The 23,430-nt window shown below is 34.4% G+C and overlaps 1 protein-coding gene and 1 long non-coding RNA gene across 8 annotated transcripts in view; one reads left to right on the forward strand and one right to left on the reverse strand.

Annotated features, from left to right (window-relative positions):
- The window catches only part of LOC125678333 (low-density lipoprotein receptor-related protein 2-like), an 82,078-nt gene that overhangs the window by 12,049 nt on the left and 46,599 nt on the right, over positions 1-23,430 (reverse strand). For 6 of the 7 annotated variants that reach the window (XM_056155743.1, XM_056155747.1, XM_056155746.1 and 3 more), the window contains 7 exons: positions 22,301-22,411; positions 21,799-21,912; positions 21,585-21,707; positions 19,066-19,229; positions 18,349-18,569; positions 17,317-17,508; positions 3,110-3,315 (listed from right to left, as the gene is read on the reverse strand). In XM_056155743.1, coding sequence (XP_056011718.1) covers positions 3,110-3,315; positions 17,317-17,508; positions 18,349-18,569; positions 19,066-19,229; positions 21,585-21,707; positions 21,799-21,912; positions 22,301-22,411 — 1,131 coding nt within the window. The remainder of the gene's footprint in view (positions 1-3,109; positions 3,316-17,316; positions 17,509-18,348; positions 18,570-19,065; positions 19,230-21,584; positions 21,708-21,798; positions 21,913-22,300; positions 22,412-23,430) is intronic. The other variant, XM_048916719.2, reaches the window with a different exon arrangement.
- On the forward strand, positions 5,834-8,521 carry LOC130052019 (uncharacterized). The gene is made up of 2 exons (XR_008800331.1): positions 5,834-6,006; positions 6,866-8,521. It is a non-coding gene; the product is annotated as an uncharacterized LOC130052019 (long non-coding RNA).

The following is a 23,430-nucleotide window of genomic DNA, read 5'->3' on the forward strand; positions in this document are numbered from 1 at the left end:
CCAAAAGTAGGTCACAGTGACCTACTTTTTGGTCGATAAACTCCGAAGACTCAAGATGCATCAACTGACAAAGTTTGATGATTGTAGGTCAAATAGTGTCTGAAATATAGTAATTTAGTTGTCAAATACCAAAAGTAGGTCACGGTGACCTACTTTTTGGTCGACACAAACCGAAGACTGAAGATGCATCAACTGACAAAGTTTGATGATCCTAGGTTTTACAGTACCCAAAATATGCATCTGAAATTGAAAATGTGAAATTTGAATATCTGCAAAATTCAAAAAGTAGGTCACTGTGACCTACTTTTTTATAAATATGTTTCAAGGCCTCAAGATGCATCAACTAACAAGATTTGATGATTCTAAACCTCTCGGTATTTGAAATAACAACTTCAAATATATCTATAAATGATAAGCCATAAAATTCAGAAAGTAGGTCACGGTGACCTATTTTTCAGTTGACGCATTTCAAGGTCCCATGATCCACCAACTGACAAGTTTTGATGATCATAGGCTTCAAAGTGTCCAAGATATGCATCAAAATTAATTTTAAAATAAATACCTGCAAAATTCAAAAAGTAGGTCATCATGACCTACTTTTGAGACAACTTGACACAAGGTCCTAAGATGCATGAACTGTCAAAATTTGATGATCCTAGTCCTTATAATGACTAAAATATCAAAGATTTAAGGAAATATAAATTTAGGTCAACTTTGAAGTGACCTTGAGACCACGCCCTTTGCCCCAGGGTGATGCCTTGAACAATTTTTAATCTACAACATATACTCATCCTTATGTGTAAGTTTGGTGATAATCTGCCCAGTGGTTCTTGAGAAGAAGATTTTTTTAGCAACCACTACTTTTGTTTGTATTTTCCTGATTATCTCCCCTTGTTAAAGGGTCACATCCCTCTATTTAGTATGTATGAAAGCCCTTGGGCCAATGATACCCTGTAACAAATTTGAAAAAAATTGGCCAAGGGGTTCTTGAGTTATAGCCCTTTTTCTAAAAAGTTTACGCACACCGCACAAATGGCCATAGCATTAGCTCTTTGAGCCTTCGGCTCAGAAGAGCTAAAAAGTCTTAAGTGCAAAAAGGTCAGCTTCTAATCATTTACCAGTCATGTTAATTTCATCTGCTTCACTTTCATCATTATTTAACAATAAACATTTGTGTTGATCTAAATCCTTCAAAATTGTTCATTGTCCTTTCATTATACATGGAATACCTTAAAATATTAAACTTGAAGGCCCAGATGGTCCTGAAAGATCTGAGCATAATTTTCATCCCTGACCTAAAAGTAATTTATTGGACACAGAACCATTTGATAGTGGATTTACTGGACAGTGCAAACTAAAGATTACATCACAGAACAAGAGGCCCATGGGCCACATTGCTCACACGAGTCACCTTGGCTCATATCTAAAGATTTTTCCTATATATATATATATCTGAAACTGAAAAATTGTTGAGTGTGGCAAAAAACAGCAAAACAATCATATTTCTGCTTATACAGTCCCTGAAACGTTCTACTTTACCATTTTTCCGTTCGTTCATCGTGCGTTCACTGTTCGTTCATCATGCGCTCTCCGTTCAGTTTTGCGTTCAGCGTGCGCTCATCATTCGTTCACCATTCACAAAGCGTTCAGCGTGCGCTCACTGTTCATTCATCGTTCAGTCTTTTCAGTCACTACACATGTAGACTATAGTGTTTTCCTTTTCACATACATTGTTTATATATTATACATGTACCCATGAATTAAATGTATCTGTACATGTAATGGTATACACAATGTACATACCAAATTTGTTTTTGTTTGTGTATGACTGGTGCATGTATTAATGAACAATTTGCGATAATTTCATGAAATATATTACATTGAATATATCCAGAACTGTAAAATATGCTGTATCACGATTCCTGTTTATTTGATTTTTTGTTAATTGATGAAATATACATGTACATGTATTTTATTACTTGATTATGAAATAAAATCCCAGGGGAAAATCCGAAACATTCCGAGTAAATATATCATTTTGCGTTCAGCGTGCGCTCAGCGTTCGTTCACCATTCACTTTGCGCGCTGTGTTCGCTCACCGTTCACTAAATTGCGTTCACCGTTCACTCTGCGTTCGTTCACCATGCAAGTAGGAAAGAAGAACGTTTCAGGGACTGTAAAACTGTGATCCCTATTGTGGCCCCAACCTACTCCCGGGGGCCATAATTTTACTAAACTTGAATCTGCACTATGTCAGGAAGCTTTCAGGTAAATGTAAACTTTTCTGGCCCAGTGATTCTTCAGAAGATTTTTAATGATTTTCTATATACATTTGTATGTAAAAACTTTAATACCCTACTGTGACCCCATCTTACTCCTGAGGACCATGATTTTTACAAACTTGAATCTGCACTATGTCAGCTTTCATGCAAATGTAAATTTCTTTCACCCAATGGTTCTTAAAAAGATTTAAAAAAAAAAAAAATCTATTTAATGGTATGTAAAACTTTGATACCCTATTGTGGCCTCATCTTAGCCCTAGGAGTCATGAGTTTAACAAACTTGAATCTGCGCTATATCAAGAAGTTTTCAAGTAAATCTCAGCTTTTCTGGCTGAGTGGTTCTTGAGAAGACATTTAAAGATTTTTCCTAAATATTTTTAAGTAAAACTTTGATCCCAGGGGCCATGATTTTAACAAACATGAATCTGCATTATGTCAGGAAGCTTTCATGTAAATTTCAGCTCTTCTGGCTTAGTGGTTCTTGAAGATTTTTAAATGACCCCACCCTATTTTTGTGATTATCTCTCCTTTGAAGGGGGCTTTATTTAAACAAACTTGAAAGCCCATCACCCAAGGATGGTTTTGGCCAAGTTTGGTTATAATTGGCCCAGTGGTTCTGGAGAAGAAGTCGAAAATGTAAAAAGTTTACAAACAGACGGACAGACAACTGGCGATCAGAAAAGCTCACTTGATCTTTCAGCTCAGGTGAGCTAAAAGTGTTATAAAAGTTTTGAAATATAAATGTACTTGGAAGATTTAACCATGTAGAGCTGTAGCAAATAAGTATCATCATCAGACAGCCACAGTTTATGACTTTGTAGCCTCACCTGGACTCTGAAGCAACGGCTGAATGACCTTCACTTGGAGAGAAAAGTAGAGGTGCTGGGTCAGTACGGTTTTATGACCTGTGAGACGGTTGTATCTGTAGAGAGACTGAGTTTTTTCATCAGTGAAGTATAGGTGATCTCCAAATACATTAACGGAGAGGAAACTCATGTATATTCCCTGTGAATGCTGGGAAAGAATGATCCTCCTGTGAATAAAACAATTACCTGCTGTCGTTAAAAATGTGAAATTTTGGAAAATCTGAATGACATGTACATTCCAGCAACAGGCTCAGGCAGTTGGCAGCATACAGAAGGGAAAAGTTGGGTTTAACATTGTGCAGTAGAGGCCAAAGAAACATAACTTTGATAAGTAAGGAATAAATGTCCAGTCTTGTTTGGTTTATGATGATAAGTCAATGGTATATAAATATATATATATATATATATATACAGTGTATATATATATATATATAAAATCATATGTATAAAATTACATGTTCAGATCTTTCTTTATGCACTTTTTTACACATGGTGTGCAAAGTTTACATGTACCCAAAGTTTGTACCCAGGTGTATTTTGGTCCATGTGAATGGGGGTGGGGGGGGTGGGGGAGAAAGATTTGCACTCAAGTACTTCTGGTGCAAAATATGCATCTATTCAAACTAGGTGCAAATTTATTCCTGCTTTGTTTTCTGCCATGTGAATGCATAGCAAACATATGCAAATTATTAAAATTGGTTATAAAACATTGCAAAATTTTCTTTAACATTGCATCATGTCTTATATCAGAAAGTGCAGTGACCTTTTGCTGTGTCAGCAAATTCAAATTTTAATTTGAAAAGCACTTGAATAAGAAATGGCGAAATCTATGGCTACATAAGGAAATATCCATCCCATTCTTTGTCTTCAAAATACATCCATATTGCTTGGAAATAGCCAGCTTACTACTGATTTACAAAAAGTTTGCTAATGCATGTATCGCAAAAACTACATCAGGTGTCAATTAAGTTTGCATATACAGTAAAATATCTCTATCTCGAAGTCCGAGGGACCTCAAAAAAAACTTCGAGATATCTGGGGGTTCGAGATATCCAAAATCGATCTTGGATATTTTTTTTTTTTGAAGGAGGATATTTGATGCATAGTATGGGACTTGCATTATAAACAAAAACCCTGTTGCCGTTTCTTATAGTTTAATACAAGTTGATAAATTAATATTGTGGAATTTCAAAGACAAACATTTCGGTTTTTTTAATATTTCGTTTTTTTTTAATATATATAAACATCCAATTGAATTCACAATGTGTTTCAAAATTAAAATGATCGTGCCTGTATGCTTACTTTAAGTTTACTGATCCCTTACCAAAATGTAAAGTTTGCTGCAAATTTGCCACAAGTTTGCGGCAAACAAATCAGTGTGCCAGAGCTGTTTGCCAGAAGTGTGCAGCTAATGCCGCTAGCGGCATACAGTGTGCCACTAGCAGCACACAGTGTGCCACTAGTGGCACAGTGTGCCAGAAGTGCACCACAACTTTTCCTAAACGATACAGTGTGCCAGAAGTGCACCACAACTTTTTCTTTGGTATTCAGAATCAAAACTGTGTGCCAGAAGTGCACCACAACTTTTTCTTTGGTATTCAGAATCAAAACTGTGTGCCAGAAGTGCACCACAACTTTTTCTTTGGTATTCAGAATCGTGTGCCAGAAGTGCACAACTTTTTTCTTAAAATTTTAGAACTGAAACAGCAAGGGCACCAAAGTTCACGACTTTTCTTGAATATTTAGAATAAAAGAGCCATTTCAATATATCCATCACAACATTTTCTATAATAGAACATATATGCAACATTTCTCGCACCCCTTCCATCCACCTTCTTGTCTTAATGGGAATTAGCGGTCATTTTGTCACCAAATATTGAATTCAATGAAAGTTGCCCTATAATAGTTATTATATATTAAAGTAATAATTACACTTGTATTTAATTATTTCAAACACCTTTAAACCTCTTGATAATGATTATGTGATTTTGGTGATTGAATATTATTGTCTTGCAAGACAGTATAATTATTCTCTAGTTACCTTTGCATGCTGTCAGCAAAATGTAAATGCTGTTTTTTGTTTTTATTTGAGAAATGATTTGATTTGGGTGCAGTGAATACTTCTTCCGTATATATTTCTTTACATTAAAAGTGGTTATCTAACGTAGTTTTATTAGGGTTAATTCTCTTGTTTTTGTACATAATAAAAAATAAATGTTTTTAGTAGTCATCAATATGTATTTCAATATCATCGAGAGATTTTGAGGAGAAAAAAAGAAAATGGTTGTCATCACTTTCACAGCTAATGCCCCTTTAAAATAAGATGTAAGTGCACAGGTATCTGAATTTTAATCTAATTAGGAAAAAAAAAGTGAAGAAAAAATATCTATATCTAAATAAATGGAGAGAGAGAGAGAGAGAGAGAGAGAGAGAGAGAGAGAGAGGTTTCTTTTCTTTTTTTTATTTACATGTATATCTGTTGATTACAATTCAGAAACTGGGTTTGTGAGTTGAAATTAATCAAATGAGAGTGGTAAAAATTCACCTTTATATCGTATAATTTACATATCAGGATTTTATCCAGGTACGTTATTCTGGTTTGTGGAATGCTAATTGATACTAAGTTAAAATAATCTAAGCTGTATACCAAAGTAGGTCTTCATGGGGCTTTACGTCTCTATGCATCGCAAATAGAGATCGGGTTCAATGCGTCGGGTGTGGGATTCACTCAATATTATATGCTGAGCGCGAAAGTTGATATCAACAGACGCCATGATGTGATACCGGTAAACATCTTGAACATGAATCGAGAACAGGAGTTGATGCAGATATTCTGAGGAGAATCTTCCAATCATTGAGTAAGTGATTTACTGTGTATTTTATAGTTATAAACTCTCTAATATATTGTTCAAAACGAAACTGACCATCGCTCATTGTATGTTGTTGCGTCAAATCTTGCAAGTCAGTCACTCAGTGTTTACGTTTATAAATTTACATGCTTCATTCAATTCTTTGAAATTATGTGGAATTTATTTTTTTAAAATTTCCTTTGTATGAGATTAGACTCCTTCTAGTTGCATTACCGTAGCCATCGTGGATTTTTTTCTTCTTATACATTTGGACAGTACCATATAGGCACTTAAAAAAAATGGAGAGAGAGGGGAAAAGGCCGAAAAACAAACAAATAATTAGGCCTATTTCCGTAATAATTATGCTATTTTTTGTTTACTTTCTACTCGGGTTATATTTGCAAAACTGAATAGTTTATTCAGTAAATGGTGTTTTTTAATGAATGGTTGATTTTTTTTTATTTAAATGCTTATGATTTTAACCCAGATGTCCAGTTAGAAAAGTTAAACTGCATTATGATCAGGGATGTGACCTCCAGAATCTCAATTTTGTCACTCCCATCAATGCATATACGTTATTAAAATGGATTGAAGATCTTGTCTTGGCAATAAAGTGAATTTGTACGTAAAGTCTGGTCAGCATGATATTAACAGTTGTACATCAAATATTGCATTTATTAGCCCAATGGGCTATAATGCAACATTGATTATTTCTCAGCTTTGAAAATCGGTGGCCCCAGGTGTCGGGCGACGGTAATTACATGTACACACCCCTGAATGATTCCTCCTATGTTAGACGCCTTGCAAACTTGTATATAGGAAGGCCAATGGTATCTCGTAATTATTTACAATTTTACATCTTTTTCAGAATATATTTCATGATAGTCGTGAAGATACAGAAGTTGTGATGGTGTGTTGATAGGCTGTCTTCAACTTGCCATATCTGAGAGTTCCAACATGCAGGCCTGGATTAATGTGTATAAATCACTAATGAAGTTACTTAGTGTTATTTAGTTTTTAAAAATAGAATGACATTTCAATTTATATACACTTGCCAAGTGAATCTGATGAGACTGCTACATGTATTTGTGAGTAAAGGCACTCTGTCTTAACCGAAAAACTATTTACAGTTTATCACAACAAATGGATGGGACAGTAGAGTTGTTGCGGACAATATGTGATTGTGATGACCAAGTACTGAACAAGTGGAAGATTAGAAGAAGGTCCAGAATTCAATCATGTTTTTGATTCTAAGGCGCAGACAGCATGGAGATAGTCCTATTATTCTCCCATTCATCTATGATGGAGAAACTTGTGTAAATGTTTACAGTGTTCTCCCTAATAAGTGCTCACAAGTCTGTATTAATTTATCAGAATATAAAGTCCTTCATAGTACTGACTTTAAAATTCATGTAGATTGTCTCCAGATTTTTCTGAGGAAAAGTGCATAGTTTACATGTGTGAATTTTGAATATATTTCATTCTTTTCTGCAAATGTTGCCGAAACCTGTTATTGATGCACATAGTCATGTTATGCAAATGATAGACCTGACCTTTTTAATTACATGTCCTTAAGATCATGTCAACTCCTTTGTCTTAATTGTATATACAATTCTAGCATTTATAGCATCATTTGTATAGCACTTGCTAGTTTAATAAGGATTTTATTTTTTTTTTAAAAACTTTCATTTGACATGATTGATCTAAAACGGCCAAAATTCACAAATCTATTTAAATCACAACCTGACCTTAGGCCAGAAAAGTGCCACAGTGGGTTGATATTTTTCTCTTGGATCTTGAAAGAAATTATTTATGCAGCAGTTTCCAAATAAAATGTACTCTCATGGCCAGGGTGGGACTTCACCGAGAACTTTTTAACATTGCACAATGCAATATTTGTGGATTAGAAGCTGTTGCAGTTTCTTTAACATGTTTAAGTTTCTCTCACATCTTGTTATAATTATATTTTATATTTTTGGTCGGGTTACACAAATTGCAAACAGTTTATAAAATGGTGAATGACTGGTGGGCAAGCGACAATAGCGTCCGTGTAATAGTACCTACTTTGTATAATCAACTCCTTTCACACCTCTCACTTGATGTTCCTCAAACTTTGTACAGGTGTTAGGATTACATTGAAGATGTGCGTGTACCTTTTTGAAAGTGATCAGACATTTTTTGAAAAATTTACATGTAGTTAAACTTCGTCATTTTTTAAGCATTTCTTTAATCGACAGTACCTATTCTGTGTAATCAACTCCACGTATACCTCTAATTTGACATTCCTCAAACTGTGTACAGTTGTTATGAATACATTGAAAATGTGCATGTGTTTTTTAAAGTGATCAGACATTTTAAATAAAAAATGTACATGTAGTTGAACTTAAGTCATTTTAAAGCATTTTTTGAATAGATGGTAACTATTTTGTGTAATCAAATCCTCATGCACCTCTAACTTGACATTCCTTAAACTTTGTACAGTTGTTATGAACACATTGAAGATGTGCATGCGTCTTTTTGAAAATGATTAGACTTTTTTTTTTTTAAATTACGTGTAGTTGAACTTGGTCATTTTATATGCATTTCTTGAATAGATGGTACCTATTTTGTGTGATCAACTCGTGCACATCTAAATTGATATTCCTCAAAGTTTGTACAGTAGTTATGGACACATTGAAGATGTGCATGTGTCTTTTTGAAAGTGATCAGACTTTTTTCAAAAAAATTACATATAGTTGAACTTTGTCATTTTTTTTAAAGCATTTCCTGAATAGACAGATAGATGGTACCTATTTTTTGTAATCAACTCCTCTTACAGCATTTATTTGACATTCTTCAGACCTTGAACAGCTGTTATGGAAGCATTGGAAATGTGCATGTGTCTTTTCGGAAGTGATCAGGTATTCTTTAAAAAATTTACATGTACATGGTGAAGTTGAACTTCGTCATTTTTTAAGCATGGTACTTTATGTAACCAACTCAGCTTTTACTTAACATTTTCCAGACCCTGTACATTATAGATGTTATAAAAACATTGAAGATGCATGTTAACATTTTAAAAATGCTTCTCTTTTTTTTTTTTTTTTTTTTGTTGTTGAAAAATTCTACCTTTAATTTGTCATTTTTCTGTCATTTTTCCAGTATGTTTCTACTGTTGTTCCTATGATAGATAACATATTTTACAAGAACTGGTCATTTCTGTTTTTGAATCTCTTTTTTTTAAATTAGTAATTTTGAATATATGTTAATTACTTGATATGTCACTCATTGTTCTTGAAATTATATTAATTGAATTATTATTGTGTTTTTGTTTTGTAATATGACAGTTTATATAGGATCCCTTAATTTCGAGCAGACAGCGTCAGAAGTGTGCCGCAAGTTTGCTGCAAACTGTGTGCCAGTAGTGTGCAGCAAGAGTGTGCCGCAAGTTTGCCGCAAACTGTGTGCCAGAGAAAAATTTGCATACGAAAAGTATACTTGCGGCAAATATGCCGCACACTGTGCCAGAAGTGTGCAGCAAGTGTGTGCCGCAACTGTACCACAAACTGTGTGCCAGAGGAAAAATTTGCATACGAAAAGTATACTTGCGGCAAATGTGCCGCAACTAGTTGCGGCAAACTTGCCGCAAATGCGCTGCAAATTTGCAGCAACTGTGTGCCAGAGGGCTTATATTTTGGTAAGGGATGTCCAGGCTCGACTGGGATGTAGTTTTTGTGTTGTAATGAAAGAACCTATCGTGTAAGAAACAAAAAAGACGGATTAAAAAAAACAAAAAACTTTTAAATCTTTATTAAATAAATTTTCGTGTTTTCTCTGTACTAGTTTTAATAAAGCGTATATTATTAAATGCGTTATCGTTATTAAGAGCATTACCTTCAAGCGTACTTCAACGATTTTGTGCGTTTATCTAACCCACATGCTAATGATAGAGCGTGTGTCATTCAAAACACCATCCCTGGAATCAGGTGTGTTAGTGAACTTTAGCCGTAATGCTGGAAGGCTTCACTAATCACCCAAGCTGTTGAATCATTTATTGCGACCTGGGTCTACTCGGAAAAGGCGAGCATGGATTAGCGGTCATTAATTATAATTGATGTAGCCGTGGGTGTGAATGTGTGACTTAACGACGCCAGGTATGGTAAGCAGAGCAGAAAATTGACTGCACTTCGAGAGGTGAATTTAGGATATGGGACCTTTAAAATACTTCGACATAAGCGGAGTATTCGAGATTACCGTGTTCGAAATATCAGAATTTTTAAAAATCATTTATATAGGGAAAATGGCCGGAACCAGCGGTCAACTTTGACTCAAGCGGGGTATTCGAGATAAACCATATTTGAGATACGGATATTTTACTGTATGTACTTAACTTGTATTTACATTATCAATGATTTGTATATCCCTACAGTTTTTAATGATTGGAATTCTAATTTTCAGTCATAGATCAAAATTGAGTGTATGCAAGCCCCGCCCGCCACCTCAAATATGTTGTGTGTATATATACAGCGAATTACAAAAGACCGGTTGAGTTTTCAATTGCCTGCTGGATTGATCAATAGACTTTACAATTTGGTCAGCTAAGAATCACATTTGGTCTGAATTTAGGTCACAAAGTTACTCAAGGGTAAATTGCTTTTACAGGAAAATCTGAGTTGATTTCAGTGTCTTAAATCAAATTGAATATATTTCTCTCTCAGATATACAGACCCTGAAACGTGCTACTACACCTTAAAAATGAACCGAACCGTTCCGTGCAAGAAACGAACCGTACCGTTCAAGAAACGTACCGTACCGTGCAAAAAACGAACCGTACCGTTCAAGAAACGTACCGTCCCGTTCAAGAAACGAACCGTATCGTTCAAAAAGCATACCGTACCGTGCAGAAAGCGTGCAGGATAATATTATGCAAATCCCGCCCCCCAAAAGCCCGAAAGCGTACCGTATCGTGCAGAAAGCGTGCAATTTATGTCACGTGACCCACTTTTTCAGCCACAGTATATTATTTTCACAATGGCGCCCGATGGGAAAGTATTTCAACAATATATAGAAAAGGTATATGAAACATTTTTATTGCAAACTATACACTTGCCTTACTTTTCTGTTAATTTTTTTTAATTCAATTTTCAGTGATCAAAAATAAAGTCAGGGAAATGAAAATCGGACTTCGCGTGATAAAGGATAGGAATATATATGTATTATCATCATTTTATTTGATTCAAAGACAAATGCAACAGATATCTAACATTATTAATTATGAATGACTGAATGCTGACAAAAAAGGACGTACAAACTTCACGTGCAGATATCCTGGATCTTTCATAATGCCGATGATAAATCACAACAAATGTGAAGTGCAAAATAATCATTGTGTCATTTGCGACTTTAGTGTATTCAAAACAAAATTCACTTCTTTTTAAAAACTTTTCCAATTTAGGCACTGTAATTTATATCCGGAAACTTAATACGCTTTGTTTTTACACTTACGCACGCCCATGTCGGGGAGCAGTTCATGTAACAACTTTTTATAAAATCGTAAATTAATAAATGTCTGATGAGAAATGAAAAACAAATTGAAACGTAATAACAACCATTAAGACTTAGACTTAAGCAAATTCTAAAAACTTTTATTCATAACTTTTATGTACGTTATCAATATGGAATTATTCCATCGTAGCAATCAAAAATAACGTCTCATTTCCCCATGTGCACACTCTAACACAACCACAAATCCTGCAGCCGATAATCAAAGAGCCGAATAAGACCGATCGAGTGAAAACAAACTATCGAAACGTACAATTTATACGAAGTCAAAGCGTTCAGGCCACGCCCACCTCATTAATAAAACGTGCAAACCGTTCACAAAGCGTGCAGCTATTTTTAGCAAACCGTACCGTGCAAGAAGCGACCCTTAGCCAAAATAACTGGAAATTTTCCATTGAAATAAAATTGAAAATCAATTGAAATAGCAGTTATCATTGAAATACCAGTATTTTATCAGTGATTTGCTTTTGGGGCTCATTAGAACAGTTATTTCATGACCATTGAAATACCTGTTTTTGGATAAATGTACTTTCAATACCTTAAATTTACCAGTGAAACACAAGTTTTTCTTAAAACTTGATAATCAATGCTATAAATATACATTGTTACACCAGTTAATTTCTATTACAGTTTTTCTGTTTTCAATGGTGAAGCATATCTTAGTCTAGTCAATCTAAAAGTTATATAAAAGTTTCCATCCTCTAAACCTTTCATCTGAAATTGATATTGATATAATTGATCACAAATTTTCCCTGAGACAGGGACTTTTGGACCAAGGTCATTTTGGAAAGGTCAAGGTCACTCGGAACATATACCTTATGTAAGTAAAAGTTTTTGAAGTTATGAATATTGACTCCAAAATAACTAACCCCCCCCCCCCCCCCCCCCCCCATAAAAAAAAGTTTTAAAAATCCTAGTTAATAATTCTCAAAAACACGGCAACCCCCCCTCCCCCCTTCATTTAAAATGATGCTGCGTATCAACGTAGTAAACCCCCCCCCCCCCCAAAATGCAACGTACTTTATAATGGGTGGCTCCCTCCCTCCCCCGGCCACTCTTTTTTATTTTTGTAGTAGTGAGTGGGAAGATTAGGTAGAGGTTATGAGTATTGGCCCCATGTATTAAATGACTCTCTCTCTCTCTCTCTCTCTCTCTCTCTCTCTCTCTCTCTCTCTCTCTCTCTTAAACACACGCTATATGATTTTCAAAGAAGTCGATATCGAAAATATTAAAATCTTGTAGGTCCCCCCTCTGAAAAAACAGTAGATTAAATAGATATCGGTAAATCGGCTGTTTCTTTCGACACGATTCCTGGATCCGCCCTTGATCCTCTCGCTTCTTCAGGATGCTCGCGCAGACTCCACATGACGTCATTTAAGGCATTTGAATTTCTTTCAACGCGGAGTGTTGGACGAGTGAATATATTTGATCAACATATGTTTGCAGCGATATATTATACCGATGACAGGAAAATAGAAGTGGTCCATTCTAAGAAGTGAATCGGTTGGAAAATGCAAACAAACATTCACAACTTTCAACTTGTTGTATAGAGACTGTGACAAAATGTAGCTACTTGATGATGCGCGGGGCGGGAGAGTTGGATTCAGAGACGCGATGTCGACTACGATGTGTGTGAACAAAGGTAAGCATTTCTTTCGTATAAATTTCAAGCACAATCACATGGGCCTGTCACGAATTTGATCCTTCTCTATATAGACTATACAATAAATTATAGTGCGGGGGCCTAAATTTTGCAGCCCTTCACCGGCAATGGTGACGACTCCATATAGTAAAAACATAGCGCAGATTTCAATTCACTGCGATGATTTACATGGATGTCGTTAGACGAAAATATCGAGATTAAAGGTGTGTTTCTTAATTAGATCTTAGGAGTGGGCAGTTTTATCTGTAAGGGTGTACAATATAAATAACAACACTAAGCTCTTCGCGATCGAAGCGACAGGAATGCAACCCAATTTTGGCAAAACACAACACGTGGCCCGGTATGATTTAACTAATATGACAGTGGAAATGTCCCACCTGATTTCTGGAACGACCACGGTAAATAACATTGACAATTTAGATTTTATGAAACATCACAATGTGCAATATACATAATATATTTCTAGACTGCCCTGACTACAATTTTATTTCTACATATTACATAAATGTGGGGAAAAATACTCGTCTTATGATTCTTTTATTTTATTTTATTTCTTATTTTTGTAGATTAAGCTTGATGAATCCTACAACCTGTTAATAGATGCGAGCAAGATTACCAGGCGGCGCCGGACTTGGACTTGTTGCTGCATTATTTTACTCCGACATATCTGGTAGCACACTCGACAGCAATAGGATTTGAGATCGTCAATACTATACAGCTAATTCAAGGTATAGTAGACTATGAATCCTAAATCATATTCAATATTAAATTTGGGATATTGACACAATTTGAGATACAGTTGTTGTCTTTGGACAGGCTGCATTTTAAAAAAGTTTCTTCACCGATAAGTTCTATAGTATTTTACAAATTTTGCCCTTAAGTCAATTGATAAGCTTTTCCCCTTTAGAATTTATTAAGCTATTAATATAACAATAATACACATGAAATATCTGATCTGTTCATGGATTTACTATATTGTATCTTGTCAAGTCGAAGTCAACCACTGTCATTTTACTACCATGTTTTATTTAAATTCTTTCTATTGTTTTATCATTTCCTTTATAGCTCTTGTAGGTCTTTTATTAGTATATTATCATTGATTATTAGCACAAGCATTGCACAGCGCATAGAAACTATATGTAATTTTGAGCTTTATAAATGAATAAAATAATAAATAATAATATATATATATATATATATATATATATGGCCCCTAGAGGCACTGTCAGTTGTCTTGATAACTAGTATATATATATATGTGTGTGTGTGTGTGTGTGTGTGAAGTAATTACTGCAGTTCACTACAGCTTGAAGATCTCGTTATCACTAATTCATTAAACTTAAACGAAACCTTTTTATTTTACAGAATACTTACAAAAGCAGTTCAAATGTGATGCCACACCCCTCATAAAAAGAAAATGCCTGGACATTGCCAGAAGCCCGTAATTGATTGATTCAGTGTTACATTGAATTTAAAGGACGTGTACTAGACATGAAATCTGCACAATGGACTTTTCCTTGTTGTGCCGACATTTCTTAAATGTTAACTGTAGCACACTCGTGCTTGTTGCTCCAATGGAAGCAGACATTTCGGGCATAGTAAGATCCAGATTGGACCAGAAACAATTTTTGTTCCGGAATTTAAAAGCAGTCGGGGGTTTTGAGTCCAGGTCGGTCGGGCAACGGGAAACGGACATAAACTTGAAGAAACAGGCTTTAGAGGAATACACCAAAAAAATGTGAAAGAAAATTGTATTTATGACATAATACATTTTGATGTATGCTTTCATCATTTTGTTGATGGCAGTGATCAACTGTTGAATGTTCAAGTCCAGTTTTATATTTTTTAAACAATGTTGTAGAATAAGCAGCAAAAAGAATGTGCATTTACCTGATCATGTACCATTTGCTTTTCAACTTTCTATGTATGTGTTTTTTGCTTCATTCTATTTTGTACAATTCATGAGTTTGCATAGAACATGAGTTTACACACATGTGGAAATTTGTTTTATTGGTATTTCAAATGCCAAGTACAAAATAATTTGACTTGTAGTGGGTTGTGAAAACAAAAAATTGATTCTATTTTTCTTTATTGTTATATTTGTATTAATTACATTGTCAACAAAATTTCATTAAGCAGTTTTCCTGTTAATAGTAAATAATTAAAAAAAAAAAAGAAAAGATTTTTCAATGGATTTTTTATGTATATTTATGAGCTATTATTTATTTTTCCACTGATTTTACAGTTAATTTTGATGTCATTTAACTGGCTCAAGCTCATTTACATATTTCGCTTATTTCAATGAAGTTTCAATTGAGTCTCAATGGAGTTTCACTGCATTTTCAATGAAAACTGGAAAATCACTGGCTCAAGCTCATTTACATAATTCGCGTATTTCAATGAGGTTTCAATTGAGTCTCAATGGAGTTTCACTGCATTTTCAATGAAAACTGGAAAATCAATGCTTTTTCTAGGTTAGAATTGTATTGCTAGTTTTATTTGAATTTGTGATACTGGTATAACACTGTTCTTTCAATGGTCAGAATAAAACTACAAAAGTAATGGAAATTTAATGCCATTCTTTTTTCTAAGGGGAACCGTACCGTTCAAGAAGCGTACCGTACCGTGCAAGAAACTAACCGTACCGTTCAGAAAACGAACCGTACCGTTCATAAAGCGTACCGAACCGTACCGTGCAACTGGTGTAGTAGCACGTTTCAGGGTCTGTACATTTGATTACTTTAACTTGTTTAAGTAAAGGTGCACTCTATCTCTCTCTCTAATTTGAAACATTATTTCAAGTGTTTCTAAATCAATAAATTTGGAATAAAATCAAATTTGAGTTATATTTTTCTTTCAAAAATACTTTTGATTACTTTAAGTAAAGAAAAGGGTGTATTCTCTCTCTCTCTCTCTCTCAAATACAATTTTTTTGATTAATGATTAAATTGAACTTTACTAAACTCTTATCAATTTCACTTAACAAAAATTCATTAGACATCTCACAGTGTCCACATGTACATGTACCATTCATCTGTTTGTCAATCTATATTTGAGGTCATTCCATTCTTATCACACAAAGAAAACTTCCAGAATACTCTTCTATTGTTACTGTTTCTGACCAATAGAATTTTTGTTATTCTAGCTAAACCATTTAGGTTCAATCTTCTATTCTATTTATAGTTTTTAGGGTTGGTTAGTGCACATCTACCTTTGGGAATTTTACAACACCTATTCAGCTTATAACCATGGAAAAAAATAAGATGGGGAGATATTTTAGAAATGGAAAAGAAATTGTCTTATTTACGGGGTTGTCACTCACACTGAGAAAAAAAAGCTGTCAATTCTTTGTCATACCTGAGTAACTTTGTGACCTAAATTCAGACCAAATGTTATACTTTGCTGACCAAATTGTAAAGTCTGTTGATCAATCCAGCAGGCAATTGAAAACTCAACTGGTCTTTTGTAATTTGCTGTAATATGACACATATCTTAATCTGTGATAAATAAAACACAGGTATTTATAAATAAAACACAGGTATTTACGTCTCGAATTGGTAATTTATTACCTACGCAAATTATAAATTCATAAAAACATATTTGTGTAAGAAAACAAAAACAATTCTGGAATAAGTTGTTTCACTGCGTGCATCTGCTTTTTTCACACCAATTTTCCCCAATTGTTAAAGGTGTGTAATCCACAGAAGATATATATACAATTGCTATTTCATAGAGACATCACGGACAAAGACATTGTAAAATGTAAATACAAGGTTATACTATCGGCAAACTTTGAAATTGCAGGTCATATACTTAAACTAAAATAGGTCATGTACTTAAACTAAAATGAGCCAAACTAAATGTAAATTGTTGAGGTTCAACATATGAAAGACACTGTAAAATTTGTATACTGAATTTTTGCAATCCAGCAAAACAGATAAAAAAAGCACAGCAAAGAAGAACTGTTCAGCAATTTTACTTACTGGTATCTATAAATACATTGCATCATCCCCGATGTATTTTGTAACAGAGTAAGGCATATAATCACTCATCTACAGTTTTATTATTATATACATTAATAACTAATGATGAAATAATAATAAAATCTCGAGTACCTGTAACTTCCATCAGTATTGCAGCTCTCAATGACACCCTGCATGTGATCAATCCAGTAGAGCCTGTCTGAAAACTGATCCAGAACGAGGCTGCTGCTCATCAGAGCGAAGTCAAACTCCACTATACGCCTCCTCTTATGTCCAGACATTGTGCTCATCTGGATTGAATCATCACCCAGCCAAAACAACAATCTGAAAATATCATCTGAATGAATGATCCTCTATTGTGGCCCCATCCTCCACCCAGGGATCAACATTTCCATCTTCAATACAAACTTGAAAAGAGTTTCCGAGACTTTAAAAAACAATGAAAGTAAATGTATATGTAATGGTACTTGCTCAGTACAAAACAAAACTCAATGTTCTTGGGTTGTTATGTTTCTAGTATATACAGAAACATGTTCATCCCATTTATATTCTTGTCCCCTTTAGGAAATTCAAAATTGGAGCAATTAAATTAAAATTGAACACTTACAGACATCTTTGGATGAACTTATAGCTAGCTGCAGAAATGTAGCTCTCTGGGGAAAAAGAAGATAGAAGGAACAGAGAGCTACAGATCCACCCCTATAAAAACATTGCAAACTGTTCTGCATACCATTCAGGTCTTATATTGGTAATCTAGCTAGCAATTGGCTCTGTAAACGTGAACTTTACTAAAGCAGTTTGTTTTCAGTTTGAATATGGTTTTAATAGATATTTGAAAGTATGTCTTGATACAAGTGTAGTGGGAAAATGTCTGGAATTTTCTATGCTAAATTTCTGAAAAAGTTATCTATAAGAGCTGAATTGTGCACAAGAAGCTGAGCTGTAAATCAAATTATTTATAAGGGGGTGGATCTGTAGCTTTCTGGCCTATCCAAAAATAAATTTCCCCAGAAATCTACAGCTAACTTATGCAGGATATTTTCTGTAAAATACGTTAAATTTGGACAACAATTACAGGAGGAGAAAATTTTCTGCTATACAATACACGTATTCAATCCATTTTTTTTTTGAGTGGCAATAAGTTTCCTTGACAGAATACGTTACCCTTTCATTGGATGAAGAGCAACACTCCCCGTTTTTTCATGAAGCAGTGACAGACATCCATCCTTCATAAGATCTATTGGGCATACTATTAGTGCTGGTTTTGCAATGTCAGAAAGATACAGGTTTTTGCCCAGCCAATCATAGGCCACATTGACGACTCTTCTGAGCATGCTCAGTAGTACCTCTTTCCTCTGATCAATCTGATTTGTTCTCACTAGTGTCTGATAAAAATAGTAACACCGAGATACAAGTATGCTACCCTAAGTTATCGCTTGAAGTAGTTTCTCATCACAATGTAATATATGTTTCTGCCTTTGTCATCTTTAACAATTGCAATGATAGCCATTTCGTCATGAATGTGAACAATGTGCATATGAATCTTTATAAATATAGTACAACTATTTCAATGGCCGGGAATTGAATCATCTGACAGAAATGAAAGTAAAATGTAACTATAAAAAGTAAATTTCATTTTTAAAAACATGAGGGCATAAACAGCAACGCTTCATGCGAGCATACTTTTCATGAAGCGCTGCATGAAGTATGCTGGTGTAGAGTGTCGCAAATTTATTCCTTCAATAAATCGGCAGTCAATGCAGACCACAGCTACTGAATGATGAATTTGATAAACTAGATATATATATTCAAATATAAAACATTTCAAGATCAGAATTACGGTTACAAGTTATGCGTGATTATACACAAGGGAAGACATACCTCTGGATTTGTGGAAGTTATTCCAATGATATCACCACTAGACATGACAACATCAAAAGCCAGAAACGTGTCGGGAAAACCAATAGTCACATAGTCTCCTCCACTGTTTAAGTCATACCTGGTTAGGGAACCTTGCTCCAAGAACAAGAAGTATGGCTTGGGATCTATTTATAGAAAGAGCAAATCTTCACAAAAACCATCACATCAATGAAAGAGATGCAATGAATATAATTATAAAATCCAGCCTACTTTGATCTAAAGGTACGTGTAATACAGTCAAACCCGTTTTAAGAGACCATCCAATGGAGAATGGAAAAAAGGTCACATATAACAGGTGGTCTCTTAATACAGATTGCCTAATTTCCGCAGTTAATGCATAACATTTCACAAATAATATACAGAAATAGTTTGTACAATGGAGAAAGTAACTTTACATGCATTTGGAATTTATCCTTTAGAATATCAAGTACATGTATGGTTTTAATAGTTGTAAAATAAAATTAATAATACACTGTAGTTAAAAATCTAGAAAACAAAGTCACAGTGTTGTATCATAATTTATTATTCCTCAAAAATTACATTTAATCTGTGTAAAAATTATAAAATTGGCATGCATATCATATTACACATTTAGTAATTTACATGAGATTTAAATCTCATTTATGAACTGCATGTAATTTTCCAAAACTGATAAACATTTTGTTGTAAAGAGTATTTATGTATAGTCTACTTGTATAAACTAAAAACAATGCCATGCTTGTCTGGTGGTAAGAAAGCTAGTGATGAAGTATTGCGTCTCCGTTTGTAAAATAAATGTTGGAAATATGTTATTCAATTTGAAAGACATTAAATAAATCACAATATCCATTGTGCACAGCAAATCTTTTAAGCAATGAACTAATGCAGGCATTTTTCTTGAACTCAGATGTGTCAAATACTCAGGATATGTCAAAGTGAGCCGCTAGTTCCCCCAGGATTCTGGAAACCTCGAGTATCTCATGCAGGAAAATCGCGAATACTCCATTTAAATTTTCAGTCCTAAGCACAATATTTACCCAATTTATATCGCAATTGGGTCAATTTTTCACTCTGTTGAACATAATGGTATAACAAGTGGTAGATTTATCATTTCTGATCTAGTACCCTGCAGTTCTTAAAGTTTGTCGAAATTCACACCTTGACAGCTTGGGTATAATAATTGATTCAGAGGGCCGACTAAACAAGAACACTGTCAAACTGTTCGTTTTAAAACGAAAGTGTTTGGGGCGATAATTCCCAAAATAGTCGTTCTGAACCGAAATCGAAAGTAGGAATCGTGATGTAATCGAAAAATGTAGTCGTTAAATAAAGGTAAAATTTTGTGAAATTACAAGAAAAGGTTGTAAAAATCATGGTCGTTGGTCGCATCAGACAGGTGGTCGTTTAATGCAGGTACAATATATTGGGTAACGTCTTGGGGGAACTTTTTATGATCACATACGACAGTGAGTCACTTAATACAGTGGGTCGCTATGGGAGTTTTGACAATATATATACAGTGCTCCCTCGATATATTGCCCCCCGTTATAATGACATCCCCGCTTATTGCCTGAAAATCCCAAAGAACAGATTTCCCCCCATATTAATACCCCCATATTAATACCCCCATTATAATGCCAACCCAACATAATGCCATATGCCACTGATTTTTACAAACAAATGGTCAAATTTTATAGGGTTAACCTTCTATAATAATGCCAATTACCTAACACCCATTGGTAATCATACCAGTACTTTGATAGCGGTGCGATGAAGTGTGACAGTTTGGACAAGGTATGCAAGTGGCCAGGTTCATTACCAATAATTGCAGTATTGAACCCAAGATAATTTAAATGCTTATACAAAGTGAAGTTCAAATAATTTTATGGTATTGAATTTCTTTTGATTGCTCAGTGAATTGTCCATAATGGTTAATTCGTTGTAATGCCATCCCCGCTTTATTACCCAAATTCGTCCTGTACAAAAGTGGGCAATATATCGAGGGAGCACTGTATATATATTATACCTCAGAATGTTTTTGCTCTATAAATGTTAGGTGAATAAATTTGCTATTTCTTCTGGATAACGCTAGCCGTGAAATAGTTTCTGAACAATCTGCCCTAGGGAAATAGTCTCGACCCTATTTACTGGATGCTATATTTTTCTGTGTTTTCTTTTCTGTGATGTCAAAGTCCGATAACTCTAATTATAGTTTACTTCACTTTGGTATGTCTGACACAAGTAAAGTCTACTTTGGTATAATAAAACACCTTTTTACTGGCTATGAGGACAATAGCTGCGCCTCGGGAAATAGTTGCTGTCTTGGGGGACAATAAACTTACTATTGTCCTCAAAGCTGGTAAATAGGTGTATAATATATGCCATTTCCATTTTTATATTCACCTGAATGCCTTCAATATAAGAATTTTATAACAAAAATTTATTGAAGGTTTCAAAGTCTTTTTGGAGAAGCAGAGGAACTACTGCGTGTGATGACTGACCTGGTGGGACACAGGAAGTGATGTTTGAGATGAATTCTGGTGAGCAGTGACATTCTCGGTCTCCTTCAGTGTTAACACACTGCTGACTACAGCCGCCATTGTTTTCCTCACACTCATCTACATCTAGGATTATAAACACACAAAATGATCATTTATCTTCAGGTTTGTCTAAAAACATAACAGAAACAGTTCGAATTTTTGACATGGCATCTACCTATACAAGATTTTCCATCTTTGTAAATTTGATACCCTGGGCGACATCTACAGACTCCACCAGAGGGCAAGGCCACACACTGATGTTGACAGTGGTGTGAAATGCATGCACTTTCTGTAAAACATACCATTACATAAGCCTTTAATTCAGATCACAAAATCATGCTACTTTTTCTTATTTTTACTGGAAGGAAACTATATCTCAATCTCAAATTATCAAAGATAAACAAATCATAAAATTGTGTGTAAAACCAGCATGATGATGCATATGCTCTATGGATTTACATTGGGTAATTAGAGATGATGCATTATTTCAAATTGTTGCTCCTGTCTTGTACAATAATGAATAAATAGAAAATTTCATAATCAAATGCAACCATAACTTTGTACTCTTGCTTCGGTGTTCTAGGTGCTAAAATACGAGTCTCAGGAAATAAGTGCACATGCATAAAACAAATCACTGGGACTTAATTCCACAGATTTATATATATTTTACTCCTTACCACAATGCCATCCTTCATCTGAAGCATCCGTACAATCAGAAAATCCATTACAGACAAGGTGTTCAGCAACGCATTCACCTGAGTCACACTCAAAACTTCCAATCTCACAATCTGAGAGAAAAAAAAAAGACCAATCTACTTTATTTTAACAACATATTACTAATACTTCCCCTGACTTCATCTCGACATACACAATAACAAGAGTCCCATGGGCCACAATGTTTTGCACCTTTGTCACCTTGTTCCTACTGTTATTCAGAAAACATTTAAAAGATATTTCAACCTCTTTAGTCCCATGAAAATTTTGGACTCCATATTAAATCCCTACCTAGTCCCACTGCCTAATGACTCATCTGGTATTCAATGAACTAACAAAAGGAGATTGAACAATTTTGAACGATTTAAATCGTGATAAATGTTTATTGTTAAATAATGATAAAAATTGAAATAGTTCAAATTCACATGACTGGTAAATGATTGAAAACCAACCTTTTTGCACTGGAAATTTTTTGGAACCATTACCCGCCCTTAATGAAAATTAGAAAAATCTTATTTCCTAAAAATGATTGTGGTAAATGATTAATTTTATTTCATATTTTTATAATAATTCATTTATTACAAAAGAAATTTGTTATGCATTGAATACCTTGACAGAACTTGAAAGACAGTTTATCTTAAACGTCCATACTTATTCATGTTCTTATCCTCTTTTTTCTGTACTAATGTAGGATCTTAATGAACTTTGGTTATCTGCATGATCTGAATATGAAATGTAATAAACATTTTCTTTTAACTTAGCTTCCTTGCATAATGCTTTCATATAAACTTCACTCGAGAAACTTGTTCGTACTCAACATTTGTACATCATATTGTAAACAACACAACATCATTTTTATTGAATAACTCTTAATTTACTTCTATTTTTATCAATATCAACACTGCAATACACAAATGTAGTTTATATTAAATGACAGGATCCATGTCTTGCACGGTTTATTACAGATCTATGTGACCACACGTTGGCCGGACTAAACACGCAAGATGCTTTGTGCTGGTGCTTGTAGAAATAAAATTGTTTTTAATTTGTGATCAGTGTGCTTGGACTTATTTACCAGCATTTTATAAGAGGG

The sequence above is a fragment of the Ostrea edulis genome, chromosome 2, assembly GCF_947568905.1.
Source record: "Ostrea edulis chromosome 2, xbOstEdul1.1, whole genome shotgun sequence".
Lineage (NCBI taxonomy): Eukaryota > Metazoa > Mollusca > Bivalvia > Ostreida > Ostreidae > Ostrea > Ostrea edulis.